The 18811-nt window shown below is 37.4% G+C and overlaps 1 protein-coding gene across 1 annotated transcript in view; it reads right to left on the bottom strand.

The window, feature by feature from the left end:
* Window positions 1–1263: 1263 nt before the first annotated feature.
* CNTNAP5 (contactin associated protein family member 5) overlaps window positions 1264–18811 on the bottom strand; it is an 877159-nt gene continuing 859611 nt past the window's right edge. Inside the window, exons 22-24 of the mRNA XM_061199178.1 lie at window positions 5367–5585; window positions 3686–3757; window positions 1264–1460 (exon numbers count right to left, since the gene is read on the bottom strand). Of these exons, the coding sequence (XP_061055161.1) occupies window positions 1264–1460; window positions 3686–3757; window positions 5367–5585 (488 nt within the window). The remainder of the gene's footprint in view (window positions 1461–3685; window positions 3758–5366; window positions 5586–18811) is intronic.

Raw genomic sequence — 18811 nt, forward strand, 5'->3', positions numbered from 1 at the left:
GTGGGGAGGGGGCCTTTATATACATAGGATGAAGCGGATCTGAAAATGTGATGTGCTGTAGGACTTAAGGGCTCCTCTCAAATTAAGCACTAGGGTCTCCCTGGAGCTAGTCAGAATGCCTCACACATCAGTTCATCCTAAACCTCCTAGAGAAATGGCTCAGTGGACAGACATGGATTATTATGTCTACTCTAAAATGTGAAACCTGTGTTTACTTTCTTCACCAGATCTTTAGTGAGGGGAGGGAAGGAAAGAATTCTGTTTGGTATTTCTTTGCTTTCATGCAGTTTTTTGTTTGTTTGTCTTGCTTTGCTTTTTGTTTTTGTTTCTCTTTAAAGCTGAGTTAAGATGGTTTAAGCTCTTTCATGGAACCAAGTGCTAATTTAGACTTTTATTTGAATTGCTTTTTGCTGCAGCAATGATATATATATATATATCAGTATAATAATCCCAGGAATAACCTAGCTAGCATTTCTCACAAAATTGGAAGAGGCATTTTTTAAGTTATAGAACATCTACTTCCTAGCAGCTTTCTTTTTACCTCCTAGTTTCAAGCGACTATTTTCCATGCTTCCCCTAGGTTTATGCTATTGTGTGCTGTTCTAAAGTGTCAGCCCCGGGAGAGAGTGGTAAGAAAGGAACAAAGCAATTGCTCACGACTATCAGGAATCCTATATTTGAAAATACTCAGGGGATGAGTCAGAGCGAACAATGATGATGAGTTAGGGTAATGGGGGAAAAATTAACACACAACAAACCTCTCTTGCTCCTTTTAAAGTGCCACTGACACAAACCAGGCCCTAGCATCTTCTTTTGGTACCCTGAGTTCCCTGGTCAGAGTGGACTTGAAATGGGGGAGGGTGTTGAGGATGACCGTTTCATGCCGAAGTCACAGAGCTCAGGTTCAAGGTAAGCCTGCAAGACTGAATGGTTGCAGAACTGAAGGCTGCATCTTAGAAAGTGGAAATACGGAACTGAATATGGACATGTGCACACATGTGTCTCTTCCTTGTCTAAAGTAATCAGTCTCTTGAATGATCGTTTTCACCATGATAAGTTTGTCACAGAGGAAGGCAGTGGCCAGAGCTGCCTGGTATTCTGGGCTGGTTCGAGGGGATAGATGCTGTGATGAATGCAGGTATGTTCCAAAAATAAAAGGAAAACAGAGAAAGAGAATGACCAAAATGAAAGATAGGAGAAAGAGGAGAACGAGAAACCAAAAATGAACAACAAAGGAAGAGTATGAGGTGGCCCTGCAGTTTTTCAGATGAAATATTCCCGCTTACACTCGCTCACTGTGTTTTGCAAATCAATGTCATTTCTAAAGGAACTGTCCAAATTTTCCGGATATTCCTTCTCCTTCGTCTGGTTGGTACGATGTGACTGCTTATGCTGGTAAAGGAAGCGGCTCATGATGGCGATGATTGAGAAGATGATGAATATCACCACTGCTATTACTCCTGTTGAGAAAGAGGGACGAGAGAGAGGGAAATTATCACAGATCATCCGATCAAGAGAGAGAATTCAATGTAGACAAGAAAGGCACTTAGGAGAAAGAAAGAAACAAACAAACAACAAACTCTGCCGCATGTCCAGAAATAAACACAGGCTGAAATGCGTTCAGGCTTCAGTTACAAAAATACCTCTTTCAGGCTAGTGAGTGCGCAAGCCAGTTTCAATAAGAGGAAGTTTTATTTAATGGAGTAAGAAAGCCATCAAATAGATATGGAATCAGACTAGCAAAGGATCTCTTAGTAAATTCCTTCAAGACCTGCTTTAAAGAATGTGTCTGAATCATTTTTAATTAGCACATTTCTTTGTCACCTTGCAAATAAGTATCTTAGAACTACTTTAGCATCCTAGAAAAGAATATGCAGATATCTCACTTCCCAATACATGCTCTATGGATGTAAACTTGTTTATGGTATATTTTTGCTTTGCTAAAAATGTTTTATTAATAATGAAATGCTTACTAAATATTCAGGGCATTCTACCCTGCTGTGCACGCTGCAAGGCATAGGCTCGTTTGAAGATGGTACCCCTCTGTCCTCCAGAGTCAACTGCAATGGCAAACTTCTACCCTGTTGTGTCAGATACTATCCTACTTTGATTGTATGTGATTTTACGGGACCTACTTGGCAAGCTGTCCTCACTGACCCTAAGGTCTTGTCCTTACCTTTGCCAGAAAGGCTCTTGAGAAGGGAATAGCAAAGTCAGCAAAGTTTACAAGGCAGAGTAAAACCAGGTAAGTTAACAAATCTAGAAATAAACTGGATATAGTGAGTGATACCCAGGAATGGGCTGCAGCATTTAGAGATGAAATACAGAACCAGTTTTTACTCTTTTCAGGGTGGGAGGCTGTGAACCTCCAGGAATTTTTCTCAGGTGTTGGGATGAATTTCCTGCCTTAAACAGGATCATAGAAGCCTGTACATGGGTGGGAAAAAGTCAGCAGTCACAAAAGTCTTTTCTCCATTTGTCAAATGAGAAATTATAGGAAGAGAAACAGGCACCAAATGGTTTCCTATATTTCTTGTCGCCAAACAAAAATCAACTTGGACTCTTTACCCTGAAGCAGATATTCAGGTCAGACATTTGAAGACCTTCCTTAAGGAAAGGGTGTGTGTGTGTGTGTGTGTGTGTGTTTCCTCACAACCTTATTGTAACAATGCACTTCTGTGCTCCCCTTGCCATTTGTCCTTCCAGCCTAAAACACTACTCACTGGTTCTATTGTTACCTGTTTACCCATCCCACCCCCCCTTGCCCCCGCCAAGCTGTGAGATCTTGCAGGGCAGCATCCGTGTCTTTCATCCTTGTATTCTTGTACTTAGCGCTGGTCCTGACCCATAGTGGGGGTTCTTTCCATAGCCGTTAAATAAATGGTTACTGTTGATTTTTAAGAGCAGAACTCCATCTGGTATGAATTAGTCCATCTAGCCTGCCAGAAAGCAGAGATGGGGCCACCTGTGAGGACCATGGTTCTCAGATGGAAATGAATTCTGTCTCTCACAGGCATCTTACACTAAACAAGTTTGGGATTCATTCTGTGCTGCAAGGCCCAGATGGAAAAATCAAGCTCCTGGAGGCAACAGCCAAGTTGAGGCAGAATACAGAGCAGTGAGGCCAAAAGGCTGTGAGAAAATGGAAAAGCAATGGGGGCGGGAGGGAGAGCGGAGCTCACAGCAGAGCGGACAAGAGCTGCCTCTGTAACCATATGTGCTGCTAGATCGGAAACTACAGTCCTGTGGGCTTCACCGTGCTCATTAGATCCACTCGGTGGAGAAAAGCCAACAGTACTACTGCTTTGCCCATCTGTCTGCCCCAACGTGGCTTTTTCCCATATGTAGTTTTATTAGTTTGCTTTGTGCTTTAGGAAAAATGACAAGTGGATGAGATAAACAGGATGCACCGTGCCTGTCTCGAAGTAAATTATCCAGCTCTTGACTATGCGCTCAGCTGCCTGGTGGTTCAGGGAGGGATCCCCTCATGGAGCTGCCGGGCTTGGAGGGGAGGGTGCCTTTGATCATCCCAGCATGTGCGACTATTCATGAAAAACCTCACGTCCTTAGATCATGCAGGGTTCTGGGTGCTGGATAGCCACACTGAGGAAGGATTCAGGTAAGTTCCTCCAGAGCACAGAACCACTGATGTCTTTTCTGCTTTCAGCCACAAAGAATGGTTTACCTCCGATGAGAGCCGAGTCACTTTGCACTGCGTTGGTGAGTGGTCCCCGCTCATCTGTCTTCCCAAGAAGATCTGAAAGGTGTAAAAGACACTCAAAGTCCTAGAAGGAGGTCTGCAATATGGCGTTGTGATGACACACCTGCATATTAGACCAGGTGCTCTCAAATAGTTGGCATTTTGGAAGGAACCCGATCACACCCAAAAAAGCATTTGAAGTATACTGCTTACACCCCGTAGTTTCATGACCCTGTTCGTTTCTATGTAAGTTGTAAGATAAGAGGTTAAAAGACATGATGGTGGTACTCTGCTCGTATCTGCCTTGGCCCACAGCTTACCTCTCAGCCTACCCTTGAAGTCTCTTTATTCTTTGCTGGACAGTTCCTATGCTTGGCAACGACTTCTTCCCTCAAGCACACCTGCCTCTGCTTCAGAGGTTTCTTTAATTACAAGAGATTTCTGACTCCATTGGCAGGAAAGGGCAAAAGTGCTGGTGAATTAGCACCCCCAAGAAACCCTCACACATTTTACTATATGTACATTAGCATATACGGTATAAAAAAACAAAGAGCATCAAGTTTGAAGGCACATAGACCTGGTTTCGAATCCTAGCTCTGACACTTATTGGTCTGGTGACATTGAGCTACATACCTTTTTAAATAGCAATCTGCAAATGTATTAAAGGGGGTTAATGATCCTATAGGTATGCATATAGTGCACATAAAATTGTCAGGACCTATAGCACCTATCATTAGTATTGCTGTATCATTTAATCCTCAGGAAATGACTACAACATGATTATAATTTTTCCCAATCTCACAGATAAGGAAATTATATCAAAGCCATTAAGTAACCTGCCCAAAGTTGGGTAGTTCATTCATGGAAGATTCAGAACTCCCATCAAGGTTAGCCAAGTGTCGTATTCAGGTTCTTTCTAGGATACATACCTGAGCATTGCCAAGAAAACACCAAGATTGGTGATGAGCAGGCAGCAGCAAAACTCTGTGCCCTTTGCTTGTAATTCATAACTTATTCGGCAATTGATGACCACACCTGATTAAAATAAATCCTAAGAACACTCCAAGACACCCAGGATGACAGTGACTAAGAAAAGAAAAGGTATTTCAGGAAGTGGCAAAATAAGAGAAGGTATATGGATGGTAGTCCTGTGGGACTTTCCTTTTATCAAGGAAGGTCACTTTTAATCACATGAATTGTATTATTGATAGATCAACAACCAGCTTGCCTTCCTGACCCCTAAACTCTTTAATCCTCAGAGCAGCAACCACTTAAACAGTAGTGAATATATATATATATATACATTTTCAGATTGTTATTCAAAAATGTATGTAACTCAATGTCACCAGACTAATAAGTGTCAGAGCAAGGATTTCAACCTAGATCAATGTGCCTTCAAGCTTGATGCTCTTTTTTTAAATAATATATAGGTTAATGTACATACAGTTAAATATATACACATATATCTATTTCTAACTACTCATCTTATTAAAATTAGGATTATCTAAACATATTAAATATCACTAAGAAATCAGTCATAACTCTTAACCACCTGTAATCATACAAGGTAAGGAATTGGGTAATATTAGCCTTTAGCCTGGAAGCTTCTTGAAGACATCAAAGTAGCACTGGTGCGAGAAGTTCCCTTGAGTATTTTCTTGCACACCTGATGAAGAATGCACCGTGGTCACTGCATTCACATCCGAATCCATCATCGAGCCACAGCTGGATTCTGTCAAGATCCCTTGGATGGTTACAGGTGCGGTGGTGGCATGGCGCAGGGCTGCCTTCAGTGGTGCTATATGGTTGTATTGGACTGAAGCCAGACAGCCAACAAAACCCAGGGTGTTTGCTTTAGCAACTTCAGAATCCAATCCAAGGTTCTCTGCAACATGAAACACAATCAGTTTTTTTAAACTATGCTCCATATCTACTTTAAGTAATGTCTGAAATTACAGAAGTTACCTCTTTATTTTTTGAATAAAGGAAATTGTCCTCCATCTCTCTTCATCTCCTCTTTCCAAACTCTACCCCCACTACCAGTGTCAGTATATCAACCACATATCATAGAAAATTGCTAGGGCTATCTTGCTTTGCGATAATGTTTCAAACTTCTAAATTTTCATTCATGTATTTTATGAACTGTAACGAATACTTAGTAAATCTCTTCTACACTCTAGATGTTTTATAGAATTTAGATCATTATCTCCATCACCATTTATTTATGGATTCTGGTGATTAATTCAAGCATACTACAATGCTCATTACAACATTTCACTCAAAATGATAGCAAGAAAAAAATGAAACGAGGAAGACAGAGTGATTAGAATTCAAAGTGGTCCTCTCAGCTTATCATGTTTGGTGTTTTAAGCAGCTTATATACACTGACCTTCCAGTCAAGATTTTCACATGCTTAGTTCTGTCCATGGTACTGATCGGTGAGCATGGAGTTTCTATGACAGAAATCAATCTCCCAAAGTATCTTTGAGTCTTTATAAAAGATAACGAGGCAATCATTTATGATTCACGACAAGATCAAATGTCTCATTGTCTTCAAGATTTGTGGTAAGATTGTTCAGTAGCCCATTTCTTTATTTTAACAAGGATCATTTGGACAAATTGCCGTGATGCAATTACAAAAAACTACAATACGAGATGAACCTTTTTTTTTTTCCCTTTAAGGCATAATAGTTTCAACAGACCTAGATTGTTCAGATAGATATTTTATTATGATAATCTGTTTATTTTCTGGAAGAGGATAAGGACTTTCCTCTCTATCAGGTAAATTATAATTTATTTCCATCGTAAATGATCAAAGAGTGCCGCCAGGGATCACCAACAAAGCACATTGTTGGCCACATTTGAGGAAGACATATAATGGACATATGGATCAAAATGAGAAATTAACATCCCTTAACAGTGCTTTTTCTAGTTTTGTCCTCATTATTGTCTCCCCCTTCAACGCCCATGTAAACCTTGCTAATTTATCATCCCTCTCTTCTTACAGGAAAAGAAAAGAAATCATGTATTAATTTTATGTGGCTATTGTAACAAGTTAGCACAAACTTAAACAGCATAAAACAACACAAATGTTTTGTCTTACATCTCTGCAGAAGTCTGATACCGGTCTCACTGGGCTAAAATCTAGCTGCTGTCAATCTGCATTTTTTTCTAGAGCCTCCAGGGAATAACCCATCTCTTTGTCTTTTCTAACTCCCCAAAACCACCCACATTCCTTGGCTTATAGCCCCCTTCCTGTATCTTCAAAGCCAGCAATGTTGCATTTCTGTGTATCTTTCTTCCAAAGTCACATTTAATACTAATTCTCTTCTTTTGCCCCTTCTTCCACTTTTAAGGACCCTCGTGATTGTACTGGGCTCAGCCAGATAATCAAGGATAATCTCCCTATTTTAAGGACAGCTGATTAGCAACATTAATTCTTCTTTGCCAGTTAGCTTAACATATTCACTGGTTCTGAGGATTAGGATTTGGCTATTTTTGTGGGTCATTATTCTTCCTACCACTCCATTCTTCTTGAGATTCTGTGAGAACTTTCCAGTTAATGATAATAAAAATCTAATAGAGATGTGAATTGACACTCTTCAAGTGTGTAAGAACATGGGGCAGGGGTGGGGAGGAAACTGCGGTCTTCCAAATATTCCTGTAAATATTCTACAGTGGTGGTACATATTTGTTACGTACTCATGAAAGCATCACGTATGCCTATTTCTCATTCTACGCTTACAAAGACTGAGATTATGAGCATAAGAGACTGCTCAAACACTGTTATGCAAAAGTCTTCCACACCAAAAAGCTTTAATTAAGACTAAGTGCTATTTGTCGAGTGCCACCATAACTCAATGTACCCTAGTGTAATTCAGAATGCACATTAGCTACTGACTGGTAGTTTTCAAGGGATAGAGTTAGAGATCAGAGGTATTTACAGAAAGAAGACAAGAGAAGGGAAGCATAAACTTGTATGAAGATTTTGCCTTGTGGGATTTCAAAGCAGTGGAAAGTGACATGTCACTGCAGCTATGCCTTAAGGGTCCAAGTCAAAACTGCCAGATCTTATTCCTAGAATTCAGTTAAAAAGAAGCCTGTATTGGTGCCAAGGTCTTTGAAGGATATCGCTATTCTGACCACTATGAATCCAAGTTCCAGGTAAAAGAATCGGCACATGGAGAAATCGGGGGAAATGCCAGAAAATGACCACCTCTCTTTAAAGGAAGAAATGTTTTGTATCAAGTCTTATCTCTAGGAAAGTTAATTTATTCTAGATGTATAAAAAGCATGCAAACCTTGAGAGGGTTCTGAAAAGAAATGAAGAAAGCAAGAGTCCTTGGTAGCAGAAAATGCTCTCAGTATGAGGCCTGGCATAATGATTTCTCAGATTCTTACACATATGGAGAGGAAAAAAAAAATGTTAAGATGGTTCCAGATTATATTTACTTCTTATAAATTTGTTACCTAATATGTGGTAAGAAACAGTTGTTTGCTAAAAATGCATTTGTTCAATATTCAACACCTATTGGGTACCTACTATAAAATAATGCAATATTTTTTAAATTATTGAAATGTGATTGATGTGCAGTATTATGTTACTTTCAGGTGCACTATAGAGTGATTTGACATTTGCATACATTATGAAATGATCACAATGATAAATCTAGTAACCATCTGTCCCCATACAAAGTTATTACAATATCATTGACCATATTTCTTATGCTGTATATTATATCACCATGGCTTATTTATTTTATAACTGGTGGTTTGCATCTCTTAAACCCATTCACCTATTTTGTCCACCCTCCACCTGCCCCCCCCAACCCCTCTGGAAACCACCAGTTTTTTCTCTGTATGACTGTTTTCATTGTTTGGTTTGTTTGTTTGTTTTGTTTAGTTTTTTAGAATCCACATAATAAGTGAGATCATATGATATTTGTCTTTGTATGACATTTCACTTAGCGTAATACCCTCTAGACTCATCCATGTTGTAGCAAATTATGAATTTATCCATTCATCTATCCATGGGCATGGGCACATAAGTTGTTTCCATATCCTGGTTATTATAGATAATGCTGCAATGACATTGGAGTGTATAGATCTTTTCAAATTAGTGTTTCTGTTTTCTTTGGGTAAATACCCAGATATGAAAATGTTAGATCATATAATAGTTCCATTTTTAACTTTCTGAGGAATCTCCATACAGTTTTCCATAGTGGTTGAACCAACTTACAATCCCACAAAAAACGCACCAGAATTCCCTTTTCTCTACATCCTCACCAACACTTGTTATTTGTTGTTCTTTTTGATAACAGCCATTCTGACAAGTGTGAGATGGTATGTGATTGTGGTTTAGCTTTGCATTTCCCTGACGATTCGTGATGTTGAGCATCTTCTCATGTTTCTGTTGGCCACCTGTATGTCTTCTTTGAAAAAAAAAGTCTATTCATGTCCTCTACTCATATTTTTAATATTTTGAAATTGTGTTCCATGTATATTTTGGATATTAATCCCATGTTGGATACATCAATTGCAAATATCTTCTCCCATTAACCAAGCTGCCTTTTCATTTTGTTGATAGTTTCCTTTGCTGTGCAAAATCTTTTTAGTTTGATGTAGTCCCATTTAATTATTTCTGCTATTGTTTCACTTGCCTGAGACAGATACAAAAAAATATTGCTAAGACTGATGTCAAAGAGTGTACTTCCTTTGTTTTCTTCTAGGAGTTTTATGGTTTCAGGTCTTCATTGAAGTCTTTAATCCATTTTTAGTTTGTTTCTGTATATGATATGAGAAATTAATCCAGTTTGATTCTTTTGCATATAGCTGTCTAGTTTTTTCCAGCACTATTTATTGAAAAGATTTTTCCCATTGTATATTCTTGCCTACTTTGATGTGGATTAATTGACCATATAAGTGTGGGTTTATTTCTGGGTTTGCTATTCTGTTCCATTGATCTATGTGTATGTGTGTGTGTGTGTGTGTGTGTCTGTGTGTGTATGTGTGTGTGTGTGTGTGTCGGCACCATAATGTTTTGATTATTATAGTTTTGTAGTATAGTTTGAAATTAAGGAGTGTGATACCTCCAGTTTTTTTTCTTCTTTCTCAAGGCTGCTTTGGCTATTCAAGGTTGTGTGCGTGTGTGTGTGTGTGTTTCCATACAAATTTTAGAATTATTTGTTTTAGTTCTGTTAAAAATGCCACTGGAATTTTGATAGGGATTGAACTGAAGATTGCCTTGGGTGGTATGGTTTTAATAATATTCATTTTTCTAATCCATGAATATAGTGCATATACAGAGGATTTTTTTGCATCTATGTTCAGAATTTACAAGTTTGGCTTGTAATTTTCATTTTTCCTTTTCCTTTCTTTTCCTTCCTTCCTTCCTTCCTTTTCTCTCTTTCTTTGTTTCTTTGTTTCTTTGTTTCTTTCTTTGTTTCTTTCTTTCTTTCTTTCTTTTTTTCTTTCTTTCTTTCTTTCTTTTGTGTGTGCAGGTCTTTTCTGGTTTTGATATCAGTGTGATACTCACCTCATAGTATGAATCCAGATGCATTCCTTCTTCTTCAATTTTTTGGTATAATTTGAGAAGGACAGGTGTTAACTCTTCTTTAAATATTTGGTAGAATTCACCTTTGAAGCCATCTGGTCCTGGACTTTTGTTCATTGGGAGAATTTTTTTTAATTATTTTTAAAAATTTTAAAAGGATTCAATTCCATTACTGTTAATTGGTCTGTTCATATTTAATATTCTTGATTTCAGTCTTAGGAGATTGTAGGTTTCTAGGAATTTATTCATTTCTTCTAGGTTGTTCATTTTACTGACATATGATTTTTGTAGTTGTCTCTTAGGATCCTTTGTATTTCTGTGGTGTTAGTTATAACTTCTCCTCTTTCACTTCTGATTTCATTTATTTGGGCCCTCTCTCTCTTTTCTTCTTGATGAGTCTGGCTAAAGTTTTATCAATTTTGTTCAGCTTTGCAAAGAACCAGCTCTTAGTTTCATTGATATTTTCTTTTTTTTTGGCTCAGTTTCATTTATTTCTGCTCTGATCTTCATTTCTTTCCTTCTAATACCTTTGGGTTTTGTTTGTTCTTCTTTTTCTAGCTCTTTTAGTGTAAAGTTAGATTGTTTGAGATTTTTCTTATTTCCTGAAGTAGGCTTGTATTGATATAAAATTTCCTTCTAGACCTGCTTTTGCTGCATCCCATAGAATTAGGATCATTGTATTTCCATTTTTATTTGCCTCCATGTATTTTTTAAATTTCCTCTCTGATTTCTTCAGTGATCCATTGGTTGTTTATTAGCATGCTGTTTAGACTCCACATGTTTGTGTCTTTTTGCATTTTTTTCTTGACTTTTAGTCTCATACAATTGTGGTCTGAAAAGATGCTTGATATGATTTACGTATTCTTAAGTTTATTGAAGCTTATTTTGTGGCCTAACATGTGATCTATCCTGGAGAATTTTCCATGTGCCCTTGAAAAGAATATGTACTCTGCTGGTTTTGGATTAACTGCTCTGTATATATCTATTCATCTATCTGGTCTAATATGTCACTTAAGACCAGTGTTTCTGTATTGATTTTCTGTCTGGATGATCTGTTCATTTATGTAATGGGGTATTAAAGTCCTCTATTATTGTATAACTGTCAATTTCTCCCCTTATGCTTGTTAATATTTGCTTTATTTCAGTGCTCCTATGTTGGGTGCATATATATTTATGATTGTTGTAACTTTTTCGTTAGATTGATCCCTTTACATTAGGTACTGTCCTTCTTTGTGTCTTGTAACAGCATTTATTTTAAAGTCTATTTTATCTGATTTCAGTATGCTACCCTAACTTTCTTTCATTTCCATTTGCATGGAATATCTTTTGTCCATCACCTCACTTTCTATGTGTGTCTTTAGATCTGAAGTCAGTCTCTTGTAGGCAACATGTATATGTGTCTTGTTTTTTTATCCACCGTCATTCTATGTTTACAATAATTGTTTTTAAAATATTATTTCTATTTCCCTTCCATGTATATGCTATTATCATCCAAAATATACAAGTGAAGAAGCTGACACTCTTAATGTTAAAATATATACAGGAGCTCATGTGGCAAAGTTGAGATTTAAAGCAAAGTCTTTATGACTTGAAATGCCAAACTCTTTATGTAAGCTATGCTGCCTCCCTAAAAACTTTCCAAAAATATCCTAGGTATTTTTGTAAGATACTTTTACATAAATTAGCTAAGAAGAAATAGGTTGCAAAAACTAAGGAAAGCACAAGTCATTCTGAACTCTTGATTATATTAAAAATAATGCATTTTCTAAGTCATTTTATTCAATTTTTAGGTTATAATTGCATTCAATTTATAAGGAACTAGGCAAGGGAACTATTGTATGGGCTGAGCTACAGAATAAATATGGAAGACAAACTTAACAGTGAATGTGGCTACTCAGAAGTGGTTGAATGAGAATGCAAATAAAGGCCCTACCACTGGAAAATGCCACTGTTCTTTTCTCATTCTTCCCAAGGTTTTCTGCTAACATATAAGAGTCCCATCCAATCAGGAAGAACTGCAAAGTTTCTCCTTATATAATATATACCATCTCCTTGAGAAACTACAAATATCTTACAAAGAAAATTTCTTATTTGAAATTGACATAGTTTCTACCTCCCAACACACTTTAAATATCACTGAAATATCACTTCTGATTCTCATTAGAGTCTATCTCTCTGCCCTCAAATACTGACTTAGAAGCAGCATGGTGTGCTGAAATAGCATGGATTGGAGGTAGGTAGACCTAAGCTGATGAATTATGCCCTTGAACATATGACTTATATTTTCTCATTGCTGAGATTTGTCCACTGTAAAGTAGTGATAAATAGTACTGACAACATGAATTGTAGTGGAAATAAATATAAAAAGCATGATTCCTAGCTCAGTGCCCATACATGCATTTATTATTATCATCATCATCATCATCATCATCATCATCATTATTCTTCCTACTACTCTTCCAAAGAGTTCCAAAAGCCTTTGCCTAGATTCAAGGGCCCTCAACATACCCAAGTAATACTGCATTTATATGAGAAAACTAAGATGTAAATGCTTATGTGCTTGTCGTAAAGACTAAACTTCCACTTCATACTGACTCATAACTGAATATATGTAGTACTAAAACTTTGAATGACTCAGTTGGTTAAGTTAGTATAGACAACTCCTTTAAGCATCTGAAAACTTGACTATTTACATTAATTTGCAAACACTCATTTCTTCAAAGCAAAGTTATGCCCCTCTGTTAAAACTAGTGGATTTTGTGATGCCAAGGAAAATAACACAGAACCAATGTTAGCCCCAGAATGTGCAACATTTTACACAGTCACAATTGTTTGACACTAAGAGAGTGATAGAGCCAATCCAGGCAGGTTTTTGGTTTTTTTCTGGATATTAAAAAAAGAAAAAGAAAAGATCAGCAATTTGCTAAGAACAGACATTGCTGTAAGATGTAATATGACATTTGCTGTATGTTAAAAGCCATTGATGACATTTGAAACATGAAGTGTCAAAATACAAGCCATGCAGACCCACACAACCTGAGCTTACGAGAGAGTAAAATGTACCATCACAAAACATAAATAAAGAACTTGATATTAATGGAAGGTATAAGCGATATATACAAGTAAAGGGTATTTCCCTCAAGAGTACTTTGTGTCTTTCGGTAACAGAGAAACAGTGAAAATTTAACTATCGGGAATATTCACATCTCTCAAATAAAGCTTCTAATCCTGAAAGAGGAATGTCACACTGTATTAAAAAAAATACTTGGCATTTACTTAATGTTTTTATGCTTTTCATGGTATGCACATTTGTACAGCCTATGTAAATATTCATCCTTGTAAAATAAGAAAGTGTGAGATAATTATACCCAATTACCAGTTAGGAAAATTAAGACACAAGGTCAAGTAATTGTTTAAAGCAAATTACCCAGTCCGTGGCCAATCCAGGTCTGATACCTAAGTCTCTTGTATTCTGTCCTTCTTTTCTCTGTTATGCCATATTTAATAGCTTTCTGTAGGTATTGATTGTTGATAAGGCAAAAAGAAACCTCACCTCCATAGCATGACTTAGAGCCCTTCACTAGCTAACACCCACCCACCCACCCAGCCCCATCTGTACTACATAGAACCGAACTTCTCACTCTTCTCTTAGTAGGTGCACATGTTCTCTCTGCCTGGAAGGCCCTTCTGTCCCTTAACTACCTGGATAACATCCGCTCCTTCTCTGTTAGACCTACATCTATTTATTGGTCACCTATGAGAATCACACTCTGTGTGAGACAGTGGACTTACAATTGACAGCTAGCAGACATATTTAACAGACCAGCAATGATTTCAGGCAATAAGTCTTATGGGAGGAAGACATCATTGTAGCTCTGGTATCACAGAAGAGACCCCTGACACAATCTAGGACAGTGGGGATCAAATTTAGTATGCAAATTAATTTTCCAGGGAAATGTATGAAAATGCATATCTTTGAATCTCTACTCATTCAGTAGGTCTGGTGTGGAGGTATCCAAGAATTTGCATTTTTAAAGCACATTCCTAGACACTTATGATACGGATGGTTCAGGAACCCCACTTTGAGAAACATTAATTTAGGAAAGATGGTTTGGAGAACAATGTATTAGGTGATCAATCAATCATGCATGAGAGGGTGGGCAGAGAGTGTTCCAGACACAAAGCAAAGTCTGTACAAAGCCTAGACTAAGAAAGTCCATCACATTTCAAACACTAAATAATCAAGTTAACTCTACCTTAAAATAAGGCAAAAGACGATGTTGAAAAGATATGCAGGGGCCAGGTGGAGTTAGGAAAGTACTTTCTCCATGTTCCCAAGGCATTTGCTTACTTCTAAGACACTTCTTTTACTTCACCGTATGTTTACAAGTCTGTCCTTCAACAAGATTGGCAGATTCTTGCTTTCAAGAAACCTGTCCCTTTCTAATTTCCAATCCCACCAACTAGGACACAGTGCCTAACACACAGAGCATTTTGTAAACCGTAAAAGGAATTAATAAATAAAAAATAAATGTTTCCTAATATCAACAGTAATGCGGCCTTATCAGGGATATTTAGATATATTTAAAACTTTATTCTGGCCGTTTACAAGCATTTAGTTTCTTTACTTTTACATTCACACTCACAACACATTATGTGGAATTCTCTTTGATGAAGCCCAATCCTGATGAGAACTTCATTAATATTTCCTGCAGCTCTGCCAATGGTACTCATTGAATATTCTCTTCATTATTCTAAGTATTTTGTTACCTAAAGCTAAATAAACAGTTTCTATGGAACCTGAGTGACCCTGTAAATTTGGTTGCTATATATCACAGTGTCTATTCTGTTTGTAATGGCCCCATAGGCTTAAAGGATCAGAGCCTGTAGTTTTGCTCATCACACTGCCAAGGAGATGCCTGCCAAATACTGCATGACAGGCTCCTTATCTTCAGGTCTCAGGATGAAAGCCCCACTCCAGAAAATCCATATTATGATGAAGTTTTCCTTATTTGCTTACCACTAACTGCCAATTTACTAACATAGTATTTTGGGCATAGACGTTGATAAATACATTTTTTTGGATAATTAAATGGGTCTCAATTGCACAGGATCTGGCACATAGTAGGTCTTCCATTACTCTTCTTTAAGTAGAAATATATACATACACATAGATAGACAGACAGACAGATGGATAGATGGGTAGATAGATAGATAGATAGATAGATAGATAGATAGATAGACAGACACTAATATTACAAGAAACATACAAAAATAACCAAGTTGATTCGGTTAACAAAATTCTACCATTTGAGAATTCATTATCTCCAGTGAATAGCTCATGGGCTCAACTATATTTTTCATTTTTAAATTGGGTTCCTTAGTTACATGCATTACATAAAAGCAGCTCTATAGATATATGACAGTGACTACTGGATCAGGAAAACCTTAGCAATATATCCAAATTTAAAATTCTAGATATCATACTGCCAATGCCAATTCTGCTTATTTTCCACAGAAAAGTCACTTTTCTGACTTTAAGACTGGGATGCTCAAGTTGACGTACAAACTCATTCCTTTGGTATTTAAAAATACAAAAAGAATTCATCCTAGGGTGCTGATTATTTATTTGATGTGGGCCCAGAACTAGACAACTCACGTGTCTTGATTTATGTTGTTTACTCTGTTAAAGGAAATGAGCAAAACTAGAGCCCTGCATGTCCTAACAGAGAGTCTTTTAACAGAGTCCAAAAATAACCTATAGAAACATATTCTATTCTGTTATGGAATTACTAGCTGTGAAGTTAAAAGAAGTACCAAAAAGAGTAAAAGCCATACTGAGCACCTCCAGTGATCTGATGTTATTTCTTTTATTGTTTACAGAGTTAGGCATAATGCATATTTTGTGAGGAGGCTTTTTCCTGCAAGTAACAGAAAATCCAACTTGCAGAGACTTAAACATTACAGGGATGAGTTATCTCAAATAACAAGGAGTGTAGAGGCAAGAAGAGCTCTGAGCATGGGATTTCAGGGCTTCTCCTCTGTGGCTGTCTCATCCTCAGGCTGGAACACGGTGGTCATGCAGTTCCAGGCATCACATCCAGACACAACAATGTCCAGAAGCAATACATAAATACATAAACAAAAGCTGCCTCAATTCTGTGGTTTTTTTTTAAGAATGGAGAATCCTTTCTCAGAACCACATACACACAGCTACCCTGAAGGCTTCTTCTAATTGGCTAGATTGTGTCCCAGGTTTATGCTACTCCAATCACTGGCAATGGAGAGGGACCACAAGCATTTGCTTAGATCAGCAGTTTTCAAGACTTGTTTTTAGTTTCCAGATCCATTTTCACTCTTAAAAATCTTGAAGAGATTTTGGATATCTATATCTGTTTTGGATCTATCAATATCCATTGTGTTAGAAATGAAAACTGAGAACATTTTAAAAGAAGCCACAGTACACATTCCATTAGCCATCTAAGTGGTGATATCATCACACATCTTGCAGCCTCTGAAAAACTCCATTCTACACGCATGAGAGAACATGAGTGACAAAGTTCATTAATATCTATTATTAAAATGAAGATAGTTTTGACCTCATGGATTCCCTGAAAAGGTCTCAGGAGTCCACCCTCCCAATGACCACAGGACCAAACTTTGAGAATCACTGGCTTAAACCAATCAGGAGGAATCCTCAGGGATTGCAGATGAAGACAACCTTCCCATGAGCACATGAATTCATAGAGGAGCATGAATGTTTAAATAGAATTGGAATTCTGTTAGGAAGGGAAAAATAAGTCAAAATGGATGTTGGGTAGGCAATCAACACTGTCAGTTGCATCCATATAAGGCAATCTCTGGAAGGAAGGGAAGGAGGGAGGGAGGAGAGGAGGGAGAGGGGAAGGAAGGAAGGAAGAAGGAAAGAAAGAAAGAAAAGAAAGAAAAAAAGAAAAAGCAAGAAGGAAGGAAAGAAAAAGATAGAAAAGAGAGAGAGAGGGAGGGAGGGAGGAAGGGAAGGAAAGGAAGGAAGGAAGAAAGAAAGGTATTCAAAAATAACTTCCTTTTAAACTGAATGTATGAGTGTGTGTATCCATCCCTCCCACCATACACACATTCAGTTTAAAAAATAGTTATTTTTGATCAGTCATATATTAACCTCTGCAAAAATCCTCACGTCTAGGTTGAGTGTCCTAAATTTGGCTGCTCTGTATAAGGAAAAACGAGCTATTCTATAGGGACCGAATGGAGACCAGCCATGGGCAATATTGATCAATGTGCATAGCAATGACTGGTCCTTGGTCCTGGCAGCTGATCTTTCTGGGAAACAAACCTTCTGTGCTGCTCCCAGGCCTGGGGGAGGGAGAGATGGCATATTTGTCTTTGTGTGTCTAGATTATTATCCAATATATAACTGGTAATTATTATATTAAATAAAAATAACTCATTCAAATATTTCTAACACAATGATCATAAAGCAGCCCCTTCATCTCTCTAAGTCTCAGATTCCTTATGGGTAAAACTGATCATTGTATATGCCTTGAGGTTTGGTTTACAAGACACATGGTGTGGCAGAGAATAAGCCCCACCCTCCAAAGATGTCCACGTCCGAATCCCCAGAACCTCTGAATATGTTACATTACTTGGCAAAAGAGACGTTGATAATATGAGTAAGTTAAGGGTCTGGAGATACAAAGATTATCCTGGGTTATCTGGGTAAACTTAATGTGATCATAAGGGTCCATATAAAGGGAGGCAGTCAGAAGTAGGAGATACGATGACAGAACCAAGAGGAGCTAGTAATTTGAGGAAGGGGTTACAAGCCAAAGAATGCAAGTAACCACCGTAAGTAGCAAATGGAAAGGAAACAGTTTCTCCCTTGAAGCCTCCAGAAGGAACACAGCTCTGCTAGCACCTTAATTTTAGCCTCATAAATTTCACTTAAGACTTCTAACTTCAAGAACCGTACGATAAATTTACCTTGCTTTAAGCCACTGATTTTATGATAGTTTGCTAAAGCACCAACAGGAAAATAATAAACATAGGAACACTCTTTGAGAATGCTAAAGCAGTTCTACCTTCTACATTTAAAACATGCCCATAAATTAATATTTTAGTGGCTATAAAACAATGATAATTTTCTTGTTTATATATTTCTATTTAATAAAATTGGTCATTGTAAATCGTCTCCACTTTGTGCAGGTCCAATATGCATGAATTTCAGTTACCATGATTTAAATAACACCAGTCCCCCAACAACATGATTCAAGTTTCAGTGACTGTGATATAAGCATAAGTAATAGTGCATAAAGTACAAACTCTGTTGCTAGCTCTTCAGTCCACAAATTAACAGGTAAATAGCAGATGTGCATCATGATTAGTAACAAATCACATCATTTCTTTCAAAGTCTGTGGTAGATTGGCCACTGTGCCATTGCTGATTTAATGAACACACAGACAGCAAAGTGTATAGTTGTGTAGCTTCTTTGTATCTCAGTAATAAACCCATATGACATTTTACAGAAAAATAGATAACCCAAAGAGGGAATTGGTCAACA

This window comes from Eubalaena glacialis, chromosome 1 (genome assembly GCF_028564815.1).
Source record: "Eubalaena glacialis isolate mEubGla1 chromosome 1, mEubGla1.1.hap2.+ XY, whole genome shotgun sequence".
Taxonomy (NCBI): Eukaryota; Metazoa; Chordata; class Mammalia; order Artiodactyla; family Balaenidae; genus Eubalaena; species Eubalaena glacialis.